This window comes from Saimiri boliviensis, chromosome 1, assembly GCF_048565385.1.
Source record: "Saimiri boliviensis isolate mSaiBol1 chromosome 1, mSaiBol1.pri, whole genome shotgun sequence".
Classification (NCBI taxonomy): domain Eukaryota; kingdom Metazoa; phylum Chordata; class Mammalia; order Primates; family Cebidae; genus Saimiri; species Saimiri boliviensis.
The window spans coordinates 24,234,231-24,253,599 of NC_133449.1; the positions used below are offsets into that span (position 1 = coordinate 24,234,231).

Sequence of the window (19,369 nt, forward strand, 5' to 3'; positions counted from 1 at the left end):
AAGGGACTATACTAGATACTATAAGCAATACAAGGAATTAAAGAAACAGGCAACTGCTTGGCTATTTTGACTACATACCTGAAAAGTTAAATGACACTCCAAGCAGTATGTGATTAAGGGCTAAACCAAAAAAGTAAATGGAAAGTGTAGATGTTCTGGTTTCTCATTTTACAACGTAAAGGTCTGTGAATACTGCCTAATATTAAAGGGTCAGTGAGCAAAGTCAGACCAAATGTCTACATTAGGTTCATGAATGAATGGAATGATGATTCATGCTTGGTTCAGAAAAAAAGTTGTTTAGGCTTCCATTTGCTTCTAAAATAGCTGATAAGCAGAGAAGCCCTGCAAAGGTATGAGAATAAGATGCAAATAGGTGAAAGTTGCCACTCTTTGCTTCCTTTAAATCTCATGGATGCCTATCCAGAGTTTGATGGTCTTGGTAGCCCAATGAAGTATCCACCAAGCTGAAGAAGCACAGAATTTGGGGTTCACTATTTTATAAGCCTCAGATATGTCTATACAGAAAAACAACTTCTACGGCCACCTAAGACAGTAACTCTGCCTTAGGTTGCAGAGTTACTACCTAATGAACCACATATCCAGGTCTGCTCTTTGTATCCTAAGCCATAACTTCTTACTGTTTCAGCAGTAGGTCACTCAGCTTTAGTTACACTGCAAGTACTGGGCGTTTTCCGTGTGTCCACTTAAGGGCTTTCTGTGAGCAGGTCTGGCCAAGACTCTCAGTCAGTGTCTTAGTTAAGATGCTTTCAGCCACAAGGAAAGAAAACAAGATCAACTCAGCATAGTAAAACAATAAAGAAAATAATTTGACCCAAATATTGACAATTCAAAATGGAGACAGGTGTGTGGTTACTTCAGAGATTCAGGGATGTCATCAAGGACCCAGGTTCTTTGTCTTTTTGCTCTGCAGTCCTTGGCATGCCATGATTACAGATATCACAGCCAAACAACACTATAACTAGCAGAAGAAAAGGGACTGTTTCTTTCCTATGTATCTCTTTCCAAAAGCCAGGAAACTTTTTCCTGAAGGCTCTTTCCACCCCACCCACTCCCACAAAAAAGAAAAAAGGACCAAAAAAGAAAAAGGAGGGGAAAAAATACTTGACATGTCTTAACTAGTCAGCACTGAGTCGCATGTACACCCTTAACCAACGGCTCGCAAAGACTGACTCGGAGTACTCCTGGATTACCCCTGGAGTTATATGATTTGGGATGGTCAGCTGAAAAAATCCTGTTCTATCTTCAGGGAACAAGTGGAGAGTAAATGACTGTGGGTTGGCAATAACAATGCCTGATAAAATCAGTAAATTGAGGTTTAAATGTATTGTTTAAAGTTATGTAATTAAATTCACAGTTGGGATCAAATAGTAAACTAAGGTAATATTAATATATTCCCCTTTCTCCTGCCTTAAATCCTATTAAATGACAGATTATATTTTTTTTAGTGACTAAATTCATGTCACTGTAGACAAAAAAGAGTACCATTAGCACACTAAAAATTAAGTCATTTTGAAATATAAAAAGCAAACATGAGAAAGAAACAAAATTATCATATGCAAATAATACAACTGTTTATATAGAAAATCCAAAAGAATCTATAGGGAACTTAGAACAAATAGAGTAGTTCAGCAAGGGTTTTAGATAAAAGAACAAGAAACAAAAATTAATGGTAATTCTTTTTACTAGAACATTAAATTAGGAAATTCCAGCAGTTAGGAAGGCCAAGGCAGGTGGATCACCTGAGGTCTGGAGTTTGAGACCAGCCTGGCCAACATGGCAAAACCCATCTCTACTAAAAGTACAAAAATTAGCTGGGCATGGTAGCAGGCACCTGTAATCCCAGCTACTCTGGAGGCTGAGGCAGAAGAATTGTTTGAACCCAGGAGGCAGAGGTTGCAGTGAGCCAAGATCATACCCCTGCACTCTAGCCTGGGCAACAACTCTGTCTCAAAAAGAAAAAAAAAATACATTCACACTGTTCAAAACTTAGAAGATTTAAAATTATAATTGAAAGGCAAAAAGAATATCCAAATAAAAAATACTCAGGAAAGAAATTATATCTTCTAATTGGTTGTTGCTAGTAAAAAGATGACAGTTGTTCCAGATTTATTCCGTAAATTCAGTGGAATTCCAACAAAATCTCAACATGGAATTTGACAAACAGATGCTAAATTTGTTTTAGAAGCATCAATACAATCTTGAAGTATTAATAAAATGAGGGTGTACTTGCTCTACCGACATCAAGATTTAAAACAAAGCTTTAAAAATTAAAACAGGCTGGATGTGATGGCTTACACCTATAATCCCCCCATTTTGAGAGGCTTAGGAAGGAAGATTGCTTGAGGCCAGGAGTTTGAGACCAGCCTGCGCAACATAGCAAGAGTCTCTACTAAAAAAAAAAAAAAAAAAAAAAGCCAGGTGTGGTGATGTGCAACTGTAGTCCCAACTACTCAGAAGACTAAGTTGGGAGGATCGCCTGAGGCAGGAATTCAAGGCTGCAGTGAGCTATGATTGTGCTACTCACTCCAGCCTGGGTGACAGAGCGAGACCTTATCTCTAAAAAAGAAAGAAAAAAATTAAAACAGTGTGGAACTGGGTTTTAGAGCAAGACTTTGTCTCTAAAAAAATAAAAAATAAAAAAATTTAAAATAGTGTGGAGCTATCATAAGGATAAATAGTTCTACCATAATAGAGTTCTACATAATAGAGAGCCCAGAAACACACCCAGACATATTGAGAGACTTAATAAGAGGCAGAGGTAACAATAGAGAAAGAAGGGCGTGCATCCTAGATGCTGGTACATTTGGCTATCCATGAGGAGAAATAAATTAAATTAGATCCTCATCTCATACAATACACAAAAATAAACTCTAGGTGTTTTGATGACCTAAATGTGAATACAAAAATATCTTTATAGCCTCTTTAAAATGACATAAAGGAAGCTGGGCGCGGTGGCTCAAGCCTGTAATCCCAGCACTTTGGGAGGCCGAGGCGGGTGGATCACGAGGTCGAGAGATCAAGACCATCCTGGTCAACATGGTAAAACCCCGTCTCTACTAAAAATACAAAAAAAAAAAATTAGCTGGGCATGGTGGCTCGTGCCTGTAATCCCAGCTACTCAGGAGGCTGAGGCAGGAGAATTGCCTGAACCCAGGAGGCGGAGGTTGCAGTGAGCCGAGATCGCGCCATTTTACTCCAGCCTGGATAACAAGAGCGAAACTCCGTCTCAAAAAAAAAAAAAAAAAAAAAAATGACATAAAGGAAAAAGTTAACGTTTACATAAAAATCTAAAACTTGTAAGACAAAAGACACCATCTGCAAGGTTAAAAGGCAAAGCGAAGACTCAGAGAAGGTATTTGCAACTTCGTATAACTGGCAAAGGACTAGTATCCAGAATATACCTAGTTCATAATCTGGTATTCCTAATATATTTACCTCATTGGATTGATACCCATCTGTTCACTTACTGGTCATATCCTCTCCTTCCCTTTTCTCAAATACAGGAGACTGTTTTGTTGTTGTTGTTGTTGTTGTTGTTTTGTTTTGTTTTGTTTTGTTTTTAAGATGTGGTTTCTCCATGATGGCTAGGCTGGTCTTGAACTCCTGACCTCAGGTGATCCACCTACCTCGGCCTCCCAAAGTGCTAGGATTGCAGGTGTGAGCCACCTAGCCCAGCTACAGGAGACTGTTAACAAGAATTTAGCACCATGCCTAATGATTTGAGAAAAGAAAACAGGAGTATACTCAGATATACATTATAGTTTGCTTCTTTTTAATGAATTTTAAGATCGGTTTAAAAATAGATGTTGAAAAAAGTAAAATATATAAATAGATACCATTTCTTGGCCCTAAGTATATCTCACTGGCTGGTATATACTTTTTACTCCTTGTGTAAAGGAGTAAAAAGATTCTAACATTTTTAATTCAATTATACAGTTACGAATAAATCTCCGGTTGTGAGGAGAGAGATGAAAAACATTCTAAGAAACTAGTATATCTGTACTGGTTGAGACTTAGAAAACAGCAAAAAGGAAGGAGCTGGTAATCAAAAAGTAATACAAAGTTACAAACCTTTAGGTGTAATACTGGCTTACTCCTAAAATAAGCAAAGACCCAAGAAATATATCTACAATATCAATATATTTTGGGAAAAATAACACCATCAAAGATGGGTAGACCTGTTACTTTTAGAAAATGATATCATAGGCTGGGTGCAGTGGCTGAGCGCCTGTAATCCTAGCACGTTGGGAGGCCAAGGTGGGCGGATCACTGGGGTCGGTAGTTCGAGACAAGCCTGACCAACGTGGAGAAACCCTGTCTCTACTAAAAATACAAAATTAGCCAGGTGTGGGGATGCATGCCTGTAATCCCAGCTACTCAGAAGGCTGAGGCAGGAGAATCACTTGAACCCAGGAGGCGGAGGTTACAGTGAGCCGAGATCGCAGCATTGCACTCTAGCCTGGGCAACAAGGGCAAAACTCTGTCTCAAAAAAAAAAAAAAAAAAAAGGCGGGGTGGGGGCCGGGCGCGGTGGCTCAAGCCTGTAATCCCAGCACTTTGGGAGGCCGAGGCGGGTGGATCACAAGGTCGAGAGATCGAGACCATCCTGGTCAACATGGTGAAACCCCTTCTCTACTAAAAATACAAAAAAATTAGCTGGGCATGGTGGCACGTGCCTATAATCCCAGCTACTCAGGAGGCTGAGGCAGGAGAATTGCCTGAACCCAGGAGGCGGAGGTTGCAGTGAGCCGAGATCGCGCCATTGCACTCCAACCTGGGTAACAAGAGCGAAACTCCGTCTCAAAAAAAAAGAAAGAAAGTGGTATCATATTAGCTGACAGAAGATACAATTTATCTACTCCAGTTTTGTTTTCTTCTTCCTCAGCAAGGACCATGATCTTCATAACTATCAAGAGGAGAATAATATAAAGAGAGAGTGACAGTGAGACACATAAACAAATATGATATATACTTAGTAATCTTAAAACAAGTCAAGTCTAGATATGTATGTATTAGGGTACTGAAGAAATGTATGTGTTTGACATTATAAGAACCACCATTGATAATTTTTTATATCTTACAGAGAATGGAAGTGACCGGAAACAGAATTAGGATCAAAGGACAGGAAAAAAGAGAAACCTTTTACCTCCAGGTTTCTGACAGTGAAAAATGCCTGATAAGACAAATAAGCTTCTTTAAAGAATATTTTTTTCTTGGCAAGAATTCCTGCAGTCGTTAGATCAGAGTTTCTCAACCTTGGCACTTTAACATTTGGGGCTGGATAATTCTTCCTATGGGGGAGATGTTGTGTGCATTAAGAATGCTGAGCAGCACTCCTGGCTTCTGCCCACTAGACATCAGCAGTACTCCTCCCCAAGTTGTGACAGCAAAAAGGTCTTCAGATACTGCCAAATGTCCCTTGTTTGGCAGAACCACCCCTAGCTGAGAACCTCTAGGCTAGACAGTCATCTTTTAGGTTTCCTATAGAAGGACGTCTTGGTAAAACGTTGGAAAGCAACTCCATTCCGGCAGGCAAAGTGGCAGCCAGCCTGAACTGCGTATGTTTGTTTTGTACTTAGGAATAGGTTTGCACTCTTCCACTGGCCACAGCCCCACATTTCCTTTTGTTCTACAACAAGGCTTTTAACGTGTCCTTTATAGGCTCTTGTGTTTGTGTCTAAGCACTGACAACTAAGGACTAGCAACCAATCTCCTCGCACTTGCCACCTCTCTGAAAGTTCAGATTTCCAAGAGCTAAGGAATGTAGTGATTCTTTTGGGAAGGCTTTGTTGGAAGAAGTGGAACTTGACCTGCTTGTTGAAAAACAGCATTTTAACAATTGGAGAGGGGGGCCGGACGCGGTGGCTCAAGCCTGTAATCCCAGCACTTTGGGAGGCCGAGGCGGGTGGATCACAAGGTCAAGAGATCAAGACCATCCTGGTCAACATGGTGAAACCCCGTCTCTACTAAAAATACAAAAAAGTAGCTGGGCATGGTGGCACGTGCCTGTAATCCAAGCTACTCAGGAGGCTGAGGCAGGAGAATTGCCTGAACCCAGGAGGCGGAGGTTGCGGTGAGCCGAGATCGCGCCATTGCACTCCAGCCTGGGTAACAAGAGCGAAACTCCATCTCAAAAAAAAAAAAAAAAACAATTGGAGAGAAGAGGCAGGTCAAAGTAGGACAAATATACACAGCACTAATCAGGTTACACACACGGTCAAGGGGAGGAAAAAATGAACAAGGGTTAATTCAAGGGCAGAAATAGACCAGGCTTCCTATAACAGAAAGTACCTTAGATTTATGCTATTTAGAATAATTCCTTCTACTTCTAAAGAAGGGCCTATTACTACTTCTCAGGCATCTTTCCTCCATCCCTACCCGTTTTATTTGCACACTATCTCAGAATTCAAAGGATATATAAAGCTAAATGTTCGGAATGTATTTTTACCTGTCCTCATTGCCTCCTCTCCTGTTTTTATACTCGCTGTTCCCTCTGCCTCAAGTTAACTCTGTCCTCCTCCTTGTCACCTCACATTCTCATCCTTCAAGGCTCTGCTGAGTTCACTCATGCTTCTTGGCCCCTGTCTTCATCCCTAGGCTGTATTAGCTGCTCCCTCTGTGCTGCTGTAGATGTGTCTGTCTTTGCAGACAGAGTACCTGTGCATTGCACTGTTGGCTTCTGCCATTCAATAGGGAACTCCCAGAAGGACAGGAATTTGCTCACCTTTGTAACCTCCAAACTTTGTACAATATCTTGAATGTATTGAGTTTTTAAATAAATCTTTATAAAAATTAACTTGATTTATTTAAATTTATGTTCATTGTCTTTCACATTTAAGAAGTATATCAGTTTTGATATTTAAGAGTCTCTTTGACTTTTAAAACTATAATGTTGGTATCTTTCTTTTTGAAGTGACTCAGAATGTTTTAACTTATTCCACAATGCCTTAGAGTTGTCATTTTAACATTTATCTTACGTTGACTTTTCTCCAGAATTGGTTTGTTTTCTGATATAATGGGAGTCAGAAAATGACTGAAGCTAGAATTAAGAGTTGAGCTATTTGGTGGCAAGATATTTAATCACTGTTCATAGCTCTTTGGATTCTTGTATAAAACTTTTATAGGCTTGCTAGTATATGTATATTAAAATATATTAGTGTATGATATATAAATATGTAAGTTGTGTTATGTAAAGTACCATATAAACATAAAATAGTATTAATATTATTGTTAGTTATCTTTCTGAATACTTTATTTATATCAAATTATTGAGGAAGACATTTTTTAAGCTACAGACCATTTATAAGAAAATCTAATTTCCAAGAACACTTCTTTTGTTACCAGATAAAGTTAAGGCATGCCTGGCGTGCCTATGACCTGGAACCCTAATCCTGGTCTAGACTGATCTTCCAAACCAGTGTTCATAGAAAATTGTTCTGGGAGACGAATGCTAATGGTTATATGTCAGAATTTATTTATCATTTAACTTAATGATAAATAAATTGCATAGTATATCCCCCTCTTGGAGATCCACAATGTGCTTTTGGCCAATTAAAGGCTCATAAAATTACTGCAGTAAATAAATCTGTTTTACCTTGTGTAACCCATCATTTCCAATACTTAATACAGAACAGCATGCTGTTTTCCCGGCACATCTATTAATATCCTGCTGAACAATGTTCTTTAGCATACCAATTTGGGAAATGCTGGTCTAAAGTAATTACTTTTTCTAGTTAAATAAATAATCCATTTTTTCAGACCATTTGTTTCTTACATAATACTCTCTAGCTGATGAAATCATATTGGATTTTTCCCAAGTATGTATCCACCAGACAGTACCCTCAAGTGAGAATACCTTCCTGTTTGCTCAGCTTTCCCTTCATCTTTCATACCTTTGTAAAATGTGCTCTTATTGTATACCTGCTTTTACATTTATAACATTCGAGACCTAGGGCTGGTATTTCTTCTCCATTACAGCACTTATCTAAAATAACTACTAACATGTTTTTAAAAGTACAATAAACAGGTATATACACATGTACATACATGTGTGTGTATCCTACTTTTAAATGCTTTGCCGTAGTGTTTCACAGGCAGTAAGTGTTTTATAAATGTTAGGAATTGCCAGCCTTTTGGAAAATAAACATAGGAAATAATCTTACCAAACCTGCAACACTAAAACTTTTTAGTAATCAGTAGAAAGTTTGTGTTACTTTATAAGGCCAGTGTTACGCAAGTGTAGAAATATGATGTCTTATTGTCTCCAATTTTCTCTAGTTGATACATCAAAATCGGCAAGCTATCTTAAACCAGTTTGCAGCAACTGCTCCTGTTGGCATCAACATGAGATCAGGCATGCAACAGCAAATTACACCTCAGGTAATGTGAGAAAACCAGACGTCGTTAGTACTTCTTTAACCCACACAGTGTTTCTTATAGTGTTGATTTGAGTGTCTTTGAAATGGTCTGTAAGCTGATCTTTTAATGATGTTTGTAGTGTAGTTTTCTTCTAGAATGAATTAGTAATCTACTTGTGATACCTCTTACTGATATTTGATCTAAAGCAAAAGGTGCTTTGTTTTGTTTTATTGTTATTATTGTCATTGTCGTTGGATACCAGATGACTAAGTAGACAAAACTTATTGCTGTAGTGAATAGCACCAGTAACAGGAAACCTCTGATATAAAACTGTGAATAGTACCTGAAACCTGATCAAAACCCAGTTACATTGCTAAGCTGTTTTAACTGTCTTGTATAGTGTGCTCAATATGAACCACAGCATTTTCTAGCTTTTCTTTATTTTTAAAATCCCTTTTTTTTTTCAAGAAACCCAGAGCCATTAGAACTTTAAACATAAAAAGAACTAGGTGGACTTCTAAATGTTATCTAGTTACTCCCTACTTTACCCCCACACGTACTTAAAATATTTTTGTTTCAACTACTTACTTATATTTCATAACAAAGTTGATGTGAAAATCTGAGAGATAAGGAATTTTATAGAGGATTCAAACAAAACTCTTCTCCTATCCACAATATGGAACTAGATGGACTGGGGACAAATACAAGAAGCCAGCACCTATATTATTAAAGGGATAAATATAGCCATGCATTGCTTAAAGACCGGGATATGTTCTGAAAAATATGTCATTAGGTAACTTCATAATTGTGCAAAGGTCATAGAGTGTATTTATACAAACCTAGATGGTATAGCCTACTATACATCCTGGCTATATGGTATAACCTATTGCTCCTAGGCTACAAACCTGTACAGCATGTCCCTTTACTTAATACTGTAGGCAATTGTTATGATATTTGTATATCAAAACATATCTAAACATGGAAGAGGTACAGTAAAATACTGTAGTACTATAATCTTGTGGGACCACTGAATGTGGTCCATCATATGCAACTGAAATGTCTTACTGCTGAAATGTTTTTGTGCAACACATGACTCTATTGACTGAAGCTGTTGATAAGCAGCAGATACTGACATCTTCATAGATCCAGATTTTAGTTTATCTGTCTTACAAATTATATCTTAGTGCTAGCTAATTCAGGGGTAATTAGGTTGTAAAGAAACAAGACCCCACTTTTGGATTCACATAAAGGTAATTCCTATCAGAAAGTCTTATTTCATAGTTTCTTCTAGATTAGACTGTATCTAATTGGCAAGAGCTATATGCTTTAACCACATTCTCAATCTGAATTGACATTTTCTGAAGAAGCCTTTATTGATATGCCATGTGATACTGAAAAAGTGATTGTAACCTAATTTTACCACTTCTTTCCTCATCCATAATATTGTAACTATTAAACCACTTACACTAATGCCTGGAATAGTCTTAAACTTCAGTAATAGTATAAAATAGCTGTTTCCATTTATTTCTTTTTACTATTTCTACTTATTTGCTTTTTAACTGATAATTTCATAGGCATTGGATCCTAGATTTCTGAGTCTTCCTTTTTTAATGGTATTTGTAGGTTTTTTCTAATTGTAAAGGTAATACATGTTCATTATAGATAGTTTGGTAAATACAGAAAAGTATAATGAAGAAAATTAAAATCACCTATAATCACATTTTATTCATTTAAATAAAGTGGGATAATGATCTCAGTGAGAAAAGAGGAAAACTGAGTTTCTCTCTACCAGAAACATGGTAAAATTTTTGGAATTGAAAAAGTCTTCTAATAATTTAATGAAGGATAGGATAGAAATCATCAGTCACATTTTCTTTCACTTCTTTATGGTCTTCATGTTTCTCTTAACAATTTTCATGGCCAATATTATAATACTAATTAATGTATACTTTCTTTGAACTTTCTCAGTTCTCTGTGACTTTTAATTGAGATTTGTAGTCTCATTTATAATTGTCAGATATTGTTTTAGCATTTCTTGACCACTTTTAATCTGTAAAATGTACTTAATTCATTTTTTTCTCCTGTGATTATTAAGAGGTTTTTGTTCCTTTTCTGTTTTAGTTTCTCTTGTTCAGTGATAATTGCTATGTATTTTATAACCCCAAGCAACTAGGCTTTATCCAATAAACTTTTCAGGATAGAGATTATAATAATTTTAATAAGTGAGTTTTTTCCTCCTTTTCAGCCACCCCTGAATGCTCAAATGTTGGCACAGCGTCAGCGGGAATTGTACAGTCAACAGCACCGACAGAGGCAGCTAATACAGCAACAAAGAGCTATGCTTATGAGGCAACAAAGCTTTGGAAACAGCCTCCCTCCCTCATCTGGACTACCAGTTCAAATGGGGAACCCCCGTCTTCCTCAGGGTGCTCCACAGCAATTCCCCTATCCACCAAACTATGGTACAAATCCAGGAACCCCACCTGCTTCTACCAGCCCATTTTCACAATTAGCAGCAAATCCTGAAGCATCCTTGGCCAACCGCAGCAGCATGGTGAGCAGAGGCATGACAGGAAACATGGGAGGACAATTTGGCACTGGAATCAATCCTCAGATGCAGCAGAATGTCTTCCAGTATCCAGGAGCAGGTAGGAGGGTCACAACTTTATGTTGTCCTAAGTAATCCTTACAGGTTTAGGTCTCTCTCCATCTTCATATTCATGTGCAGACATTGAGACAGTGTGAAAGAGGAAAGACATGGAAGTTGGGAGACCCAGGATTCAGACACAGATTTTGACACTAAATGGTTTCGGGCTTACCTCCCTTTTATAGCTGAGATGATGAATTAGAGCAGGGGTCCCCAAACTATGGCCCGCGGGCCGCATACGGCCCCCTGAGGCCATTTATCCAGCCCCTGCCGCACTTCAGGAAGGTGCACCTCTTTCATTGGTGGTCAGTGAAAGGAGCACAGGATGGAGTACTGTACGTGGTGGCGCCGCAAAGCGCGGCATCGCTCACATGCAGTACTACTTCCGGTGACACGGGACGCACACGTCATGGCTCCGGAAGCGCGTCATATGACGCACATCCGGTCTGCGGCTGCAGCGCCCCACATCACCGGAAGCAGTGTGAAATAACAGCAGAAGTAGGAAGAAAGGCAAAGCACTATAACCATTACTACACAGTACAATGGCCCCCATATTCCCCCAAATGTACAACAACATAATGGCCCCTATAACCTCCCTTTGCCCAAAAGTCTCCCCCCCACATTACTACACACCGTGTTTCCCCTATTATAAGACCCTGTCTTATATTAATTTTACCCCCAAAAGACGGGGGCTGTCTTAATTTTAGGAAGTGTCTTATAATAGGGGAAACATGCAGCAGTGGGCTTCCCACAGAAGAGGCCCACCGCTGCTGCAGATGTCCAGGACGCTGTATACACAGTGTCACAGGCTGATCGCCGCCATCCCTGTATACAGCAGTGGAGGCGGTGCTGGGCCTGTGACACTGTACACCGCTGTCTGGGATAGTGGAGGCAGCAGCGCTGGCTGTGAAGGGTGTCACACCTTGCATAGTCCGGCCCTCCAACTGTCTGTGGGACAGTGAACTGGCCCCCTGTGTAAAAAGTTTGGGGACCCCTGAATTAGAGGATCTGTAAAGAGCTGTCTGACTAAAATTTTGAGGATTTTGTATGCAAAGTACTTTTTTTTTTTTGAGACGGTGTGTTGCTCTGTCACCCAGGCTGGAGTGCAATGATGCAGTCTCAACTCACTGCAATATCTGCCTCCTGGGCTCAAGCGATTCTCCTGCCTCAGCCTCCTGAGCAACTGGGATTACAGGCACATGCCACCATGCCCAGCTAATTTTTGTGTTTTTAGTAGAGATGGGGTTTCACCATGTTGCCCAGGCTGGTCTTGAACTCCTGACCTCAGGTGATCCACCCTCCTTGGCCTCCCAAAATGCTGGGATTACAGGCATGAGCCACCACACCCAGCCCATTCACTTATTTTTTTATTTCTCTCCTGGATCTCCATGAAAATTAAATGAAAGTATTCCCCACACAATGGGTTTTGTACATTAATTCAAAATTTGCATGTAGTTCTTTCATTGTGTGGGAGATTTTGTTTTTCGCAGTTTGCATAGAATAACTAATCTCCACGAAGTATCTCAGACTACTCATTGGTGTCATCACTCTGAGCTGCTGCAGTTGCAGCTTCCTCTCCATTATCAGTCAACTTTCTGGCTTTCAAAGCTCTTTTTCTTTTTTAATTTTTCCTTTGGCACTGTCTTCCATTCTCTTTGTCCTGGGTGATAATATCTTACTTCTTTTCTGTCACTTTGAGATTCTAATAGGTAGTGGCAGTGATGCATATCTGATTAGTCTACTATGTTTAATCAAACTTTTATGCAAAATTAATTGTCAATTCCTGAAAAAAAGGGGGGGAATAAATCCCTTGATTATATAAATGAAAGAAAGAGGTAAATTTTAAGGCTGCTTAAAATATGTATTTGAATGAGAAGGCTGCTGTTCGACTTGAATAAAATGTTGAAATTATACAGAGATTTTTGACATGGCAGTATGCTTATCCGTTCTGACAGCCAAATCAGTTTAGAGTTTCCATTCTGATGGTAGCAAGTACTAAAATCTTTTGACTATCAAGTTAACCATCTAAAGACTCATTCCAGAGAGCACCATAACTCTCAAAGACATTTTAATCAAAATTATGCCACATCAGTTTCTTTGTCGTGAAGACAATGACGTCATCTTTGGCTGGTTTATATCACTGACGCTAACCACTTGGGCAAGAAAAGGATTATAAATCCATATTTTAATGATATGGTTGTCTGAACAGGAGTGGCCTTCAAAAGAGTTTTGTTTCCATTTGTCTTACAATTTCTTTATGCAAAGAATTTGACGAGGCTTTTTCACTTTAGCCTGGGGAGATACTTCCTCAACATTAAAAGACTGTGTGGTTATCTGCATCCCCATTCCTCTTCCAAAATGACAATCTGGCTAAAACAGCAAATGGTTTTTTTTTTATTGTCGTTTGTTTGTTAGTTTGTTTTTGAGACAGAGTCTTGCTCTCTTGCCCGGGCTGGATTGCAGTGGCACGATCTCTGCTCACTGCAACCTCCACCTCCCAGGTTCAAGCAATTCTCATGCTTCAGCCTCCCAAGCAGCTGGGATTACAGGTGTGCACCACCATGTCCAGCTAATTTTTGTATCTTTAGTAGAGACGAGGTTTTGCCAGGCTAGTCTCAAACGCCTGACCTCAGGTGGTCCACCCACCTTGGCCTCCAAAACTGCCGGGATTACAGGCGTGAGCCACCGCACCTGGCCAGCAAATGGGTTTTTAACAGCATTCATGATATTGATTGCAGATCCTTAAATCAAAAGATTTATCTCATGCATTAGGGGAAAAAAGCCCAACATTAAAAAATTCCTCATCTAATTATTCTAAGGATTTTTTTCAATTTAAAAAAATAGAAATAGTACTTCTGTCAATTTTCAGGTATGCACTTTAAAATTTCCTCTGGAAAGTCAAGAAAGGAGAACTTTATATCCTGCTTTCATTCCTTAACAAAGCCACCTAGAGAGGTGATGCTTCAGTGCCCCAGTTCTCATGAAATTGACAAGTTTCTTTCACAGTTGTGGGTCTCCTCTTTCATCTATCTTGTGTCAGCATAGAAGACAGTGAGCTGAAATAGTGGAGTGGGTGGAGCTTCCTCTTTCCCAGGTAGCATGATGGGAAAGATGTGTTGCCCCTATCATGAGTATTATATCTGGTGCCTGGATTTTTCTTCCAAACCAACTTCTGATTGACAAAAGTATTTTCACAAAATAAGAATTTGTTTTTTATGAAGTCAGCATTTATACTACAAACAAAATCCAGAAGCTGCGTGCAGTAAAGAGAACAGTGGTCTCATCCAGTTGCAAACTGAAATGAAATGGCAGGGCTATCAGTTCTTCTGTGGACTGCTTCAAAATAATACTGGAAAAACTTTTAGCTTTTCTGGAAAAAATAAGAACATTTAAAGATGCAATGTTTTTAATTTCTGTCACCACTCTTAATTATAAACTTGCTCTAAATTGATCAGCAATCTGGTAGAGGACCAGGTTTTGTGTTGGCACAGAATCATGTTCTGGAAAAGTTCTAGCCTTTTCAAAAACAGCTTTTTGTGGCTTTAGGAAATCCAGATAAAAGGGCTCTTTGGCCTTTGTTTTATGCTTCAATTCCTAATAAATCAGCCACACAAAAGAACCAAAATATATGTGTCCCAGAATGTTTCCAGATTTGACCAATTAAGGTCCATGATCCAGCCCACCTGTTGTGGTAAGTAAAGTTTTACTGGAACTCAGCCATACTTACTAGTTTATATATTACCTGTGGCTGGTTTCACATAGCAGAGTTCAGTAGTTGTTAAAGAAACTTTATGGCCTGCAAAACTGAAAATATATATTATCTGACCTTTTACAGAAAAAGCTTGCTGATTTCTGTGTTAAGTGATGACAGTAAAACCAAAGGATAACTGCATTAGCTTTGCTTTGTAACCTTTGCTTTAGGCTCTTTCAGCTTTATTTAGGCCCAAAGTAAATGAAGGAACATGTAAATCATAGTAATGGCAGAGTAACTTTTCTTATATTTCTGAAAACAAGAAACTTTTCCAGACTCTCATGCTATGGTGATGAGTGCACAAGAACAGAATCAGACATTTAAAAATTGTTTTCTATGAAGGCAGTATTCAAAGTAAATATGAGAAATTGGTTAGTGTATCTACCAACATTTAGAGACCTCTTTTCTGTGAACTACAATAAAATTCTCTTCCACCTACTCCTCCTCAGGATCTCATCTCCTTTTGGGGCTTCAGGGACCTTTACATGCTAGTGAGTTTATTCTCTATCTCTAAATGATATCTCTTAGCTCATATGTACAGTGGCCTACTGGATACACATACTTGTATTTTCCACCAACACCCCAAACTTAATTTGTCCAAACCTAGACTCATCAACTCCACGTCCCCTTTTATAGTGCAGTGTTAGAGCTACAATAAACTTTCTGAGTTCCAAGAAGCAGCACATAATCTTGTTGCCTTTTACTTCCAGGGTCTTTGTACATTCTCTATGCTCTATCTAAAGTATTCTTCCTTTACTTCTCATTCCTATTCTTCCCTCCTCTCAGATAAATCTCCTCTGGAGAGTCTTCCTGGACACTCCCAATCTTAAAGCACTCACTATCCTGTCTTAAAACCACTTGTTAATCTCTAGCTGCTTTTCTTTTTAAATAGCAGTTTCCTTGCATGAACAAAGCATGACCTTTTTAACCATTATTTCGCCAGTGCTTAGGACAGTGGTCTCACAGTGAATAGATGCTTAATTAATCTTTGAAGAAATAAATGAATGAAAGTATGAATTCTAATTCCAGTTGCCACTGTCACATGGCTGCGGTGCTAGTTATGGTCATTCCAGCAGGGAGACTTAATATAGTCTAGGCCAGCCGGGCACAGTGGCTCACACCTGTAATCCCAGCACTTTGGGAGGCTGAGGCAGGCGGATAGATCATCTGAGGTCAGGAGATTGAGACCAGCCTGGTGACATGGCAAAACCCTGTCTCTACTAAAAATAAAAAAATTAACAGAGTGTAATGGCGTGCACCTGTAGTCCCAGCTACTCAGGAGGCTGAGGCAGGACAATCGCTTGAACCTGGGTGGCAGAGGTTGCAGTGAGCTGAGATAGCTGAGATCACACTACGGTACTCTAGTCTGGGAAATAGAGCAAGATTCTGTCTTTAAAAAAAAAAAAAAAAAAGGTAGTCTAGGGAAAGACAGAACTATAGAATTTTTCGTCTAGAAGAACTAGATTATCCTATTGATGCAAGTTATCCAAGGCCCAGTATAGTAGCAGAACTGGGACAAGAACTCTATTCCTCTAATTCATTATCCACAGGCTAGTTCCTTTTACTGAAACTGGGTCATTTCACAGAGGATTTTTAGAGAAATGAAACCACTCTCTATAATACTGTAAGGGTGGGTGCATATCATTACACATTGGTCCAAACCCACAGAATGTACAATACCGGGAGTGAACCCTAATGTAACCTATAGAACCTGGGGAATGTTGATAATGAGGACAGCTGTACATGTGAGTGAGTGGAGGAAGGGGTATATAGGAAATCTCTGTACTATCCACTCAATTTTGCTTCAAACCTAAAACTTCTCTAAAAAATAGTCCTTTTAAAAATAATAAAAGACCAACACTAAAAACAACAGCAGCAACAACACAAAATAAACAACAAAAAAGTCATCTTATAAAAGAAACTGTTCATTCCAGTAGGACAGTTAGAATGTGAGATGAGGCCAGAAAGAAATCTCAAAAAGCTTGCTCTTGTACTTGGAGTCTCTTATTTATTGTTTACTGTTGACCCACAAAATAATATTTAGAATATGATAAGCATCTTTTTCCTCTCTCTCTCTCTCTCTTTTTTTTTATACAGGGTCTTGCTCTGTTGCCCAGGAGTGGCATGATCATGGCTCACAGCAGTGTCTTAACTCCTGGTCTCAAGTGATCCTCTAACTTCAGCCTCCTGAGTAGCTAGAACTACAGGCGTGTACCACTGTGCCCAGCTAACTCTTTTATTTTTTATAGACACAGTTCTCATTACATTGCCCAGGCTGGTCTCAAACTCCTGATGTCAAGCCATCCTCCCACCTTAGCCTTTCAAAGCACTGGGATTATAGGCATGAGTCACCAAAGCAAGGCTGTGTTTTTCTGAAAAAAATTAATATCAGCATAAATGAGGTTAAAAACACATTAATACAAGCAAGTGTTTTTCTTTTAAGGATCACAAACAAAATAGTTAAAATTTAAAATGGAGAGTTAGTGCAAAGACATTAGAATTGAAGATGGTGGCAAAACAAAAACAAAAAACCCACCCTCTAGAGTCATAAATGAAAAAAATAGAGGTTGGGCATAGTGGCTCATGCTTATAATCCCAGCACTTGGAAGGCCGAGGCAGGTGAATTACCTGAGGTCAGGAGTTCGAGACCAGCCTGACCAATATGGAAAAACCCCATCTCTACTAAAAATACACAATTAGCTGGGTTTGGTGGCACATGCCTGTAATCCCAGCTACTTGGGAGCCTCAGGCAGGGGAATCACTTGAACCTAGGAGGCAGAGGTTGTAGTGAGCCGAGATCACACTATTGCACTCCACCCTGGGCAACCAGAGTGAAACTCCGTCTTAAAAAAAAAAAAAAAATTGGAGACCTATATAGTCTAAATCAAAATTATTTACCAGAGATTAAATCACATTTAGAGGAAGCAGCAAGGAGAAAATATGTAACTTCATTTATATAATCTTTACCAAAAATAAATAAACCTCTAGTGAAAGAGAAAACTATAAAGTCTAAAGTTAGGTCAACTTTCACAGAAAATTTAAAATAGTTTTAAAATTGTAGCCTATAATAAAAAATGAGTAAATTAACTACATCTCTGGTAAACGGAATGATTTTCTCTTTTTATTTAACCAAATAAACCAAGTAAAAAGAGAAAAGAAATCATTATATTAACAGTGACAGAACACAATAGATATACAGACATATACGTATGTGTTCACAAAGAGACATAAAGAACATAGGAACGTGTTTGTGATGTAATGTTGAGGGAAAAAAGCAGGTCACAGAATTATACAGGATTTTATAAAGATTTAAAGGAATTATACTAAACTATGGGCAATCATACAATGGCATCCTTTTTTCTGCACCTTTATAACTTTCTCTGCCTTAAAAGTATTTGACTGTGAGATGTATTTTGTGAGGGGAAAAAAAGGAAAATGAACAGAGTGCTAGTGTAAGACATATTTTCTAAAAAACATTTTTACTCTTTTAAATTCTTACGAATTTCTACTTTTGGCCAGTAGAGTAACAGGGACCAGACTTACTTTTCCATCTGAAACAAATAAACAAAAAACAGACAAAGTACATTCAACAGTAGTTCCTGAGCTTCTCCAGACTGCACTGCAGGGAGGGGGAATCCAGCAGGAGCCAGGCCGTTTCCCTGAGCTGAGGAGGTGGAGTTGGGAGTCTGGGAAAGCCCTGGCATCTAGAGGTAGCAGGGCACAATACCAGAGAGGACAGCACTACACAGCAAATTATGAGATATGCAGAGGGTCCCATTCAAGTATTCAGCTGAGAGCTGCTGTGTGCACGCAGGCATGCATGTATATGTGTACAAATCAAGGCCAGAGAAAACCACCTAAAAAGATAAGAGGGAGCAGTCTTCAAAGTTCACATGGGACCAGTTCCTCTTCCTACCAGCCAGAGTAGAAAACCTCATAATTCAGAAGGTATCAAGTAGAATATTCAGAGATAGTTTACCTCAGTAGTAGGGCAAAATAAACTAAACTCTGCTCTTGTCTGATTAGGCACAAGACCTAAAAGAATTAAACTGTTTCTGTGTAACCTAACCACAGCCCAGACAAAGGTCAAAAATATTTAAAAGAACAGAAAAAAATTCAACGCCTAACGTAAAATTCACAAGGTCTGGAATCTGATTTTTAAAACTACCAGATGTACAAAGAAGTAGGAAAATACAACCTGTAATGAGGAGAAAAATCAGTCAATCAAAAATTCAGAAATTACACAGATGATAGAATTAGTAGAGAGAGACATTAAAGCAATTGTAAATTATGAATTCTGTATGTTCAAGAAGGAAGAGGAAGCTTGAACATGTTAAGTAGAGCCATGGAAGATATAGATAAAACCCAAGTCAAACTTCTGTAGGTGAAAACTACAGTGTCTGAGATTTATTTAAAAAAAAAAAAAGGCTAGATGGGATAAACAGCAGATTAGAAATTACAGAAGAAAAAATTAGTAAACTTAAAGATATAACAATGAAAACTATCCAAAATGAAATCAGAGAAAAAAGGCTGAACAAAAAATGATAATTTACTGGAAATTGATCTCATAATTCAGTACAGTTGCCATCAGAA

General features: G+C 38.6%; 1 protein-coding gene across 5 annotated transcripts in view; it reads left to right on the forward strand.

Annotated features, from left to right (window-relative positions):
• Positions 1 to 19,369, forward strand: part of NCOA1 (nuclear receptor coactivator 1) — a 139,683-nt gene that overhangs the window by 100,320 nt on the left and 19,994 nt on the right. For all 5 annotated transcript variants that reach the window (XM_010345776.2, XM_010345777.3, XM_010345778.2 and 2 more), the window contains exons 15-16: positions 8,298 to 8,399; positions 10,624 to 11,026. In XM_010345776.2, coding sequence (XP_010344078.1) covers positions 8,298 to 8,399; positions 10,624 to 11,026 — 505 coding nt within the window. The remainder of the gene's footprint in view (positions 1 to 8,297; positions 8,400 to 10,623; positions 11,027 to 19,369) is intronic.